The following is a 10,629-nucleotide window of genomic DNA, read 5'->3' as shown; positions in this document are numbered from 1 at the left end:
TAACATATTTGGCCCTTATGTTTTGGTCTTATGGCAGAATACACCCCGGCTCTGAATTCTATTCACAAAAATGGTTTCGAAAATTATAAAATAGACACTATACTTTTATATTCCAATTATCATTAAAATCAATTAATTTTATTTAAAAAAAATCAAAAGAAAGTGAGAAGAGTTTCCCCCAATCCTTAGCTTGACTTTTGGTGAGGGAAAGGAAAGCGAGAAAAATGATATTCCCACAAAGAATGATGGGAGTTTTCACCCGCATCCTCTATTCTTAATGGATTTGGTAGGTTTAGAGCTTTAAGGTTCGCATCCAGACCGCCGGAATACCAGTAATTAAACCATCAATCTGAGGGTTATTCAATTATCTCATAGAGTCTCTTTGCAATCATTTTTTTTCTTTTTTTTTACGAAGAGTTGAATATCGGATCCGCAAAGCGTATTATCAATGGCGTCTTCATCCATCTACAATAGTTTTAAGTATGATGTGTTTCTAAGTTTTTGTGGCGAAGACGTTCGTAAGACTTTCGTGGATCATCTTTATCATGCTCTTAAGCAGAAAAGCATTCATACTTACAAAGACGATGAGGAAATCAATCAGGGCAACTGGATCAGTGATGAACTTATCGGATCCATTGAAGACTCGAAACTATATATCATCGTTTTCTCTACAAACTATGCATATTCATCGTGGTGTTTGGATGAGCTTGTGAAGATAATGGAATGTCACAAGACCAAAGAGCACACTGCCTACCCCGTCTTCTATGATGTGGAACCGACGGAAGTCCGCAGACAAAGTGGGGCAGTTGGAGAAGCCTTTTCAAAACATGAAAACCAAAACCAAGAAGCTGCTGAGAAATGGAGGAAGGCTATGACAGACGCATCGAATTTGGCTGGATGGGTGTTGAAGAACACTGACGATGGGTAATCACTTCATCATGTTTTTGTATTATGTCATGATTCTGTGATTCTGGTTGATATGTACTGCTTGGATCTTGGTGGTTTCTCCTTACTCCACGGAACCCCTTCTTCCCCCAAGATTTTGCCCAAATTTTTGTCTTGGTCGACATTGAATATGTAAACATTCCACAACATCACCATCGATAACGCGACTAATTATTTCCCAATCATTTCCATTCCAAGTCGGTTTCATATTTCAGTATTTTCTTAATTTGACAAAAGAGATATGAACTTTCTGTTTTGAGTAATTCAACCCTAGGCAAAAAAACATTTCAACTTTTCTATTACTTTAGTTCCCCATATGCACGATTTTTAGTTTTTTACAATTCTTCCATCATATATCAGTGATATTCTTTCAGTTTGCTTCGTTTTAATCTGAATTACCCTGAATTTGTAAAAGGATCGGGCATGGCATCTCATGTTGAATTTTTCATGAATTATGATTATACAACTATGTTATTACTTCATTTACACCTTATTTGTTATAGATGTAAAATAACTGTTACTAGAGATTGAGTAAGCTAATTAAGTCTTCTTCAAAATACAGGCATGAAGCTAAATTCATCCAGAAAGTTGTTGAACAAATTTCACTAGAGTTACGATCCATAAATTTCAGGAGCGATGAAAATTTAGTAGGCATGGAGACCCGAATTAATGGTGTTTTATCATCTTTGGGAACAGGTTTTGATGACGTTCGCGTGATCGGGATCAAAGGAATGGGAGGTGGTGGGAAGACAACTTTAGCCAGAGCTGTTTTTGATCAAATATCCTTTCAATTCGAAGGTAAAAGCTTCGTTGAAAAAGTCAGGGAAGTATCAAAAGCTTCTCCATCCGGTTTGAATTCGTTGCAAAACCAAATCCTTTCTGATGTCTTCAATGATAAAGGCATGATTGTAAGTAGTGTTCATGAGGGGATAGGCATGATGAAGAGGAGGATGCCTGGTAAAAAGATTCTTCTTGTTCTAGATGATGTGGATCATAAGGAGCAGCTTAAGGCATTAGCGGGTGAGACAACTTGGTTTAAGCCGGGAAGTATAATCATTATTACAACAAGAGATCGGCAAGTACTCGAATCCTATGAAGCAAAGTCAATTCATGACATTCAGTTGTTATCGCATGAGGATGCAATGTGCCTCTTCAGTAGGTATGCATTTGGGAAAGTGATTCCAAATCCAGGATACGAAGAGCTATCAAAACAAGTTGTGCATTATGCTGCTGGTCTTCCCTTGGCCATCGAAGTATTGGGTTCATTTCTTTGTGGTAAAGATGAGGTTGAATGGATGGATGCCCTTTTAAGACTAAAAACAATTCCGTCTCAGGAAATTCTGGAAATATTGGAGATAAGCTACAGTGGTCTAGAGAATGATTACAAAGAAATATTCCTAAATGTTGCATGCTTATTGAAAGGGTGGTCGAAAGCCGATGCAATCAAAGCGCTTGAAAGTTGTGGATTTCATGCTAGAAATGGTTTAAGAGTTCTTGAGCAAAAATCTCTAATAACTGTTAATGATAATGGGTATCTTGGCATGCATGACCATATTGAAGAAATGGGAAGGAATATTGTTCGTCGTTTGCACCCGGATAAGCCTAAGAAACATAGTCGATTGTGGATTAACAAGGAAATTGAAGATATATTGGCTAATAAATTGGTAAGGGTCAAGTTTATTTCTAACTTTGGAACTAACACATTTTTATTTATTATGACAAGTTGTATGGGGATCTTTCTTTGGATTACAGGGTACTCAAGCAATAAGATATATAAAATTCTACATGGAGAAACTCAGTCCGGATATGGTGATGAAAGGTCTTAGAAAGATGAAGGAACTTACATTTCTTCACGTGTCTCTGCAATTTATTGATGCCAGCAAAAGTGATTATTCTCGTCAGAATTGGAAGTCTAAAAATTTTCCTAATGCTTTGAGGTATCTGTGTTGGAACCATTACCCGTATAGGTCTTTACCCAAAAAATTTCAAGCAGATAGTCTTGTTGCACTCGAGATGGTTAAAAGCCAAATTGTACAACTTTGGGGAGGGGGAGAAAGAAAGGTAGAATTATGGATTATTGATTCTTTGCATCCTCATGTGAATGCTATATATCATTTGCTTTGTTATTACACTAATATTCAACTTATTTTTTGTGCTTTTGATAGGCTCTTAACAAGCTCAAATTCCTTGACCTCAGTTATTCAAAGTTAAGGAACCTTGATCTTGGGCTTACTCCAAATATCGAGACATTGAATCTTAGAGGATGTCGTGAGTTGGTGAAACTTCACATGCTTGCTAGATGTTCAAAACTCATAAATATTGACCTCAGTTCATCAATGTTGAGGACCATTGACCTTGAGCCGGCTCCCAATCTTGAGATTTTGAATCTTAAAGGATGTGAGGAGTTGGTAGAACTTCACATGCTTCCTGGATGTTTAAAGCTCATAACCATTGACCTCAGTTGGTCAATGTTGAGGACCCTTGACCTTAGATTGACTCCCAATCTCGAGTTATTAGATCTTAAAGGATGTTCAGAGTTGATAGAACTTCACATGCCCGATAAATCTCCAAATCTTAGATCCCTCGAACTCAGTTATTCAAAGTTGAGGACCCTTGACATTGGGCTAACTCCCAAACTCGAATATTTAGAAATTACATATTGTTATGATTTAGAAGAACTTCACATGGCCGATGAATGTCAAAAGCTCGCATCCCTCTCCATTACTCGTTCAAAGTTGAGGAACCTTGACCTCGGGGTGACTCCAAGTCTCAAGACATTAGATCTTAAACATTGTTATGATTTGGAAGAACTTCACATGACTAGTGAATGTCGAAAGCTCACATTCCTCAACATTAGTCATTCAAAGTTGAGGAACCTTGACCTCAAGCTGATTCCAAACCTCGAGACGTTAGATCTTAAAGAATGTTCCAATCTTGTAGAACTTCAAATGGACGATGAATGTCTAAAAAACCTTGTCTACTTAGACTTAAGTGGTTGTTTGCGGTTTCTAGAGTTTAAGTTTGACATAAAGAATGATACTTTAAGTGAGGACGATTCTTATTGTGGTAAGGGTGATGCTTCTGGTAGTGAGGAGGAATCACTTGAGGTTGGTCCTTTAGCTGAGTTACTCCTGATTATGTTGTCCCTAGATGAATGCCCATTTCACCCCGATAATAATTTACCAAAGTTTCAGCTTATATGTTGTTATAAGGAAGATCGGCCTTTATTGACTAGCAACCTTGAGAAGCTTATTTCTGTAGGTCTGTGTGTTTGCACAAACCTTGATACGTTTTCAAGAAGCATTTGTGGGTTGCAACGTATAAGAAAGCTTAAACTCCAAGGCGGTATTCCAGAGGTCCCCAAGGATCTTGACCAGCTAGAATGTCTAGAGAAGCTAGAATTTTCTTATACAAACATTAAACATCTTCCCGATAACATTTGTATGTTGAAACATCTACAATATCTCAAAATTGATTCATGTTCGTTTCTTGAGAAGTTACCTGAGGATATTGGCCAATTAGAATGTTTAAGGAAACTAAGTTTGTCATCTACAAAGATTAAAGATCTTCCTGATAGCATTTGTATGCTGAAACATCTTGAATCTCTCGAACTTCATGATTGTTTGTTGCTTGAGAGGTTACCTGAAGATATCGGGCGATTAGAATGTTTAAAACATCTCTCCCTCTGCTATTGTATTCAACTTGAGAACTTGCCTGAGGAACTTGGACGTTTAGAATGTTTAAAAATGTTAGATTTAACACATACATTCATATGTCATCTTCCACAAAGCATTTTTTTGTTGAAAGGTCTGCGTATTGTTGGGTCAGGAGAGCTTCTTCAGTCATGTGATTTAAGATCCGAGATACAGCCCTCAATATACGACGAGTTCTTCTATGTGGATGTGTGAATAATGCAGGCACCATTTACACAGGCACCCACAATATAGGACTCTTCTCTCAGTGCATTTCTCCAAAGATTATTTTGAGTCTCCAAAGCCCTGGAAAAAAGCCAATTTACAAAGATATATAATTATAACAGGTACTTCCTCCGTTTTCTATTGGTTGTCTTACTTTGGTTTCAGTTTTCAAATTGATATGACAATTAATTTTCAGCCAAATATATATATGATTATATTAAAAGAAAATACAAATACTATACATACAAGAACCCATGTGATATTTTTGAGCTTGCTTTTGTAGTGTAGCCTATACATTGTTGGTGTTAAATTTGGAGCTTTATTGGAGATAAAACCGGACATGACTTGGCAGATGCAAAATGTGACATTTCTTCTGCTTACATTCATTTTGCAGTCTCAGAGTTTTAGAATGAGATGTTAAACTCCTGATAACACTTGTGGATCTTGTGAAAGTTACTTACACATAAGAATTGTATTACCTTTTCCATTTCTGCATTTGAAATTGTATTTCTTTACAGGGAAGCAATCAAGACACAAGGTGATATGCCCAACTACTTTGGAGAACTATTTAGGAAGAAGCTATATAGCAGATGAGAAAGAGCATTGTTGTCAAAGCAAACCCTGTTCCCAGTTTTTAATCCCAATGACCTCCATTAAAGGTTGAACATAAAAATGTATTTTCTTCTCTATACTATATGGTTTACATTAAGGTATAACAAGCCTAAAAAATTGAATGAAAGTTAAATGTGGGGTCACACTAGTTTCCTTGTTTATTATCCCATCCTACTTTACTTCTTTCTATTACAACATTATACATCCAATATTTTTTTCTAATTAGGGTGTTGCATATTGAAAATATCTACCCGATTGTAGCTTTGTGTTTGTTGTTTTTTTCTTATATATTATTGCAGTAAAAATTGCTTTATGTTTAAATGAAATTGTTATATGCCATAAGTTAGTATATATTGTAGAAAAAAATTGTTTTTTTTCGAACAAATCCTATAGACGAGGTGTATTGAAACACTCTTCTTTTGGTTTTAAGTTTAACATCCTTTTAAATTACATTTTAAAATAATTGAACTTTATTTGCGGAAAACTCTCTTAAAAGTCTAAGTTTAACAAAAATAGTTTAAGTTTCAAAAGGTTATAGAAGAGAGTTAACAATTCAAATATCATTAGAGAATCAACTATCACTACAATGGTCTTCAAAATCTCACATCCTCTAATCCTTAATCACTACTAGAACCTGAATACATGTTAAAAAGTGATAGGTTAGACATTGAAAATGCCTAGTGAGTAATAGGGGAACTTCACCATGTGTATAGTCAAGGATTAAGTTAATCCTTGACCTATGAATTGTTCTCCAAAAATCTTTTCAAAACTCATTAATCATTTTAAAACTCATTTGATGAAATCTATTTAATCTTGAAACTTATTACTCTTAACTCTTCAAAAGGTTATACGATCTTTGTGGATTGTGTTTTCGTATGAAAGCTACTTGACTGGCATTATTCTGAAACACAAATTGTGCAGTTGAAGATAATGCAGCTAGCAAATTAGCGTTGTTAGGTTCATCGTCGGATGAAGATGAATCGTCTGCGATACTTTCCATTACTATTTTCGGATGTTTTGTAACGTCCGGAATTTATCAGGTATGGTATTGCTTTTATTCAAGTTATAATTGTTAAAATAATGGGATTTTTGGGGCGGAACGTACGCTGAGCGTACAGGGTGTACGCACGGCGTACGCCTATGAGGCGATGATCGGGGGACTCCCATGCGTACGTTGGGCATACCCAAGCGTACGCTGGGCGTAGGGTGACCAGATGCAAATCCTAAAATTTAGGGTTTACACCCTATTTAAACAACTTATAATCCTCAAAACCCTTATCCTCTCAGCCTCCCTTGTCCTCTAAATGCCTAACTCGGACCCTAACCCTCTTGTTTGTATTTTGGAGCTTACTTTGAGCATTTTGGTGTTGTTTTGGTGATTTTGAAGAGAAAGAAGTTTGAAGAAGGAGCAAGGACTTGAAAAGAGCTTGTAGATCCATGGGATTAGCACCATTTCTGGCTCATTTGAGGTATCAAGCTTCAAACTTGACCATTGCATGCTTAGTTGTAGTGTTGGGGTGTTTTATGGGTTATTTTGACTCCATTGTTGGGGTTTCTTGTGTCTTGGTAGTTCCAGACCATAAGAGTTGTCCTTTTGAGCTCTTGGAAGCATTTAGAGTCATAAAAATCGGACCTTGATGGTTAAGCCACAACCATGCAAGTGTTTGATGGTCACAAAGTTTGTTTAAAGACTTAAATCATGTTTTAACCCCCATCTATACATGCAAAGACATAAGGTTTGTAACTTTATGGATTAGGATGTCTTAAAGGACCTGGATCTATGGTTTGGATGTTAGGACTTAATGGATTATGTCACAAAAGGAGTCTTAAGGAAGCTGGCCAGTACGTTGGGCGTACACCCTGGTACGCTGCACGTACTGGGTCAACTTCCCGCTTCTGGTCAAGGCCAGCGTACGCTAGGCGTACGTGCCAGGTACGCCGCGCGTACACATACAGAGTAACGGATATAGATTTTTGGGCCTTAGAAGTTTGGGTCTGGATTGTTGGGCCTCATGGCCTACTGTGGAGTAAGGCCTCTGGGCCTAGAACTGAGATTTATGGTATTGGGCCTTTTGGGCCATAATGGGCCATTAGAAATTATTTATTTTGGGCTAAGAGTATGTTAGGCTTACAATAAGGCACATTTGAGAGTTGGGCCCAATTTAGAAAATTGGGCCATTGGTGGGCCACTAGTGGGTTTGGGAAGACTATTTAGATTCGGGCCTTTCATGTTATGGTGTTGGGCCTTAGGCATTGGCCAAATTAGATCAGCGGTAAAATGGTCATTTTACCCTAAGAAGGATTATTAGTTTTTGATTAAGTGTTATTGTGGTAATGATAGCTCGGGGAGTCGTCGGAGCTACCACTAGAGATTTCTTATCGTGAGATTCTGCATTCAGCTTTGTGAGGTGAGTTACCTTCTTGTAGAAGTGGGTCGAAGGCACCAATGCCGGCCCACTAGTAGCTGATTATAGTAGAGATGATTGTCTTTATGATAATTGTTTGATATGCCACTATCTGTTGTGCTTTATGTGCTAGTATGCTATGATATTATGTGATAGTGGTAGGGGTGAAATAGTCCTCGTAACCGGTTGAAAGGACCGAAGGGGTAGGCCAGTACCTAGATATGCTAGGCAGTATGTGATTTATATGTATATGCTAGGATGTTATGTGGTGGTGGTAGGGGTGAAATAGTCCCCGTAACCAGTTGAAAGAGACCGAATGGGTAGGCCAACACCCAGATATGCTAGGCGGTTACCGGTTGAAAGAGACCGAAGGGGTAGACTAGCACCCTGATATGCTAGGCAGTTACCGGTGGAAAGAGACCGAAGGGGTAGGCCAGCACCCGTATATGCTAGGCAGTATGTGTATAGTATGGTATGTGGTATGATGGGGGAACTCACTAAGCTTCGTGCTTAGGGTTTTCAGTTTTGGTTTCAGGTACATTTTCTTCGAAAGGAAAGGAGCCGGCATGATCGCAGCGCATCACACTATGATTTTCCGCACACGAGATCTTTGGGAGTCGTACTCTGATGATTGTTTCCTTATGACATGTTTTGATATTTGGGATATTGGTTTTTATATTATGATATGAGATGACACTATTGATGTTTTCTGACTACTGTTTTTATAATTACGCAATTAAAAAAGAATTTTTTGGTTCCGAATTTTGGGGATGTTACATGTTTGAATGCATTTTGTTGAAGAATGTTAAAATGAAATTGAGAAAAAGTATAATGGAATGGACATAGAATGGGACTGAATTGGATTGAGGTTTGATGGTTTTATATATAGGTAAAAAATTATTCTCTTTAACCGGTCAATGGTCAAAGAGTGGGGAAGCACAAAAGCATGCAACAGCCATAACATTTGGATGGGTTCAACAACCCATTTGAGTCTTTATTTGCAGTACCAATACTCCGACGGAATCTTCCCGTCGGCGGTACCGTCGGCCCAAACTCGTCAACATGTCACTACTTTGTGCATCCTAACGATTATCACTTTAGTTGCAGCCACCAGCCACATTCTGGTAATTGTCGTCGTCATCTTTCTAGCCAATGCCACCAGCTTCGCTCTCAATAACACTACCGCCATCTCTCCACTATACACCTTACATAACAGGCGTTGCTTTCATTTCCCTTAATCATGTAACATCCCAAAAATTATAAGGTAAAAATTTCATTTTTAATTCAACCATAAACATCATTTAGTATTTCCAATCATTCAAAAGTATATTAAAGTAAAAACAGTTATCAGAGTACAATCCCAAAATCATAAAGTTGCGGAAACATTGGTAGATGCAGTGCAGTCACGTCGGACTTTTCCCTTTTATACCATAAGTACCTGATACCATAAACAATAAACCGTAAGCACAAACTTTAGTGAGTTTCCCAAAATACCACATACCATATATATATATATATATATATATATATATATATATATATATATATATATATATATATATATATATATATATATATAGGTTTAAGTTATTTTGTTTTTACTAATTATTGTGTACCAGAATACACAGATCTAGACCACAGATGGAATAGAATTAATGATCATGATCTGAGGGTCTATAATATTACAATAGGGTAACATGTACCATATAATCACACAAATTTCAGCATAAGGGTATTTTGGACAATTAATTATATTTAAAAAATGAAATTTTCGGATTTTTAGGGATAATTAATTCTCCTAATTTTAAAAATCTAAATTTTTTAAATTAATTCAATTTAATTCTAAAAATAATTTGAAAACATAACCAATTTTATTCCCTCGGAATGTTTTTTTGTTAGAATGATGTTCTTTCAGAGTTTTATTCTATTAGAATATTAATGAAGAATAACATAATTCTTGAACTCCCAGTTGAAGAATAACAACATTTTATTATTTTCATATACATTCGAACTTAAATACAAATTCATACATATTCTTACATACTAATAGCCTTATACATTTTAATATATTTATACATATTCTAAAAGAATAACATAAAAAAATCAGCATTCTTAAATATACAATTAATGAATAACTACAAGTGTAATTCTTAAAAAATAAGAACATTCTTAAACTGTGAGTGTGATCAATCTTTGACTCATTCTTCAAGTCATTCTTATCAGGTCTTCAAGCCATTCTTCCGACAATTCCTATCACAAATGCAACAAAAACTAAGAATGGTTAAAAGCATGTTACTTGCAATTCCTATCAATTTATACATTCTGGCATAATACATGCTGGTAGAATATATAGAATACAATCTTGCATAATACATAGAATACATTCTCGTAGAATACATAGAATAAACTCTGCTAGTTGTAACTTTACATGCCACTTTAAAGAATTAAAAGCATGTGATTTGCCATTTGCAATCGTATTTCTATATATATAAACATTCTAAAGCATAGAATGTATAAATGCATTCTGTCAGAATTACCAGTAACACATGTTTTATGTAATCTTTATATTCTCGTAGAATTAGCAGGTGTTTGCATTCGGATATGAAAAAAAATTCCAGCTTAACCCTTTTCATAAAACCAACCCCTTAAATTGCAGGTGTGAAATTCATATCTACAAAAAATCCAATTTTTTCAAATGAAAAAATCACAACCTAGTTATAAGATACCAAAGAAAAATAATATAACCAATC

General features: G+C 36.1%; 1 protein-coding gene across 5 annotated transcripts; it reads left to right on the top strand.

Annotated features, from left to right (window-relative positions):
* Positions 1-273: 273 nt before the first annotated feature.
* Positions 274-8,641, top strand: LOC145115214 (TMV resistance protein N-like). 5 transcript variants are annotated; one of them, XM_079051455.1, is made up of 9 exons: positions 274-924; positions 1,508-2,609; positions 2,698-3,006; positions 3,111-4,984; positions 5,381-5,521; positions 6,396-6,514; positions 6,862-6,943; positions 7,816-7,882; positions 8,415-8,641. In XM_079051455.1, the coding sequence occupies exons 1-4, from the start codon at positions 449-451 to the stop codon at positions 4,851-4,853; spliced, it is 3,630 nt and encodes a 1,209-aa protein (XP_078907581.1). In that variant the 5' UTR covers positions 274-448; the 3' UTR covers positions 4,854-4,984; positions 5,381-5,521; positions 6,396-6,514; positions 6,862-6,943; positions 7,816-7,882; positions 8,415-8,641. The 5 variants fall into 5 exon arrangements, with proteins under 5 accessions (XP_078907581.1, XP_078907582.1, XP_078907584.1 ...); XM_079051456.1 differs by lacking the exon at positions 7,816-7,882; XM_079051458.1 differs by lacking the exons at positions 6,396-6,514; positions 6,862-6,943; positions 7,816-7,882; positions 8,415-8,641 and adding an exon at positions 5,151-5,223 and having other exon boundaries at positions 5,381-5,617.
* The last annotated feature ends 1,988 nt before the right edge of the window (positions 8,642-10,629 follow it).

Source organism: Lactuca virosa, chromosome 5 (assembly GCF_052849685.1).
Source record: "Lactuca virosa cultivar CGN04683 chromosome 5, Lactuca_virosa_CGN04683_v6, whole genome shotgun sequence".
Taxonomy (NCBI): domain Eukaryota; kingdom Viridiplantae; phylum Streptophyta; class Magnoliopsida; order Asterales; family Asteraceae; genus Lactuca; species Lactuca virosa.
The sequence above is the reverse complement of the archived record's forward strand: the minus strand, read 5'-3'. Positions and strand labels throughout refer to the sequence as shown.

Excerpts from the sequence above, each read along its gene's own strand:
- LOC145115214 (XM_079051456.1), top strand. The coding sequence starts at position 449 with ATGGCGTCTTCATCCATCTACAATAGTTTTAAGTATGATGTGTTTCTA. Across the intron at positions 2,610-2,697 it reads ATATATTGGCTAATAAATTG|GGTACTCAAGCAATAAGATA; the intron begins GTAAGGGTCAAG and ends TTTGGATTACAG. Across the intron at positions 3,007-3,110 it reads GGGGAGGGGGAGAAAGAAAG|GCTCTTAACAAGCTCAAATT; the intron begins GTAGAATTATGG and ends TGCTTTTGATAG.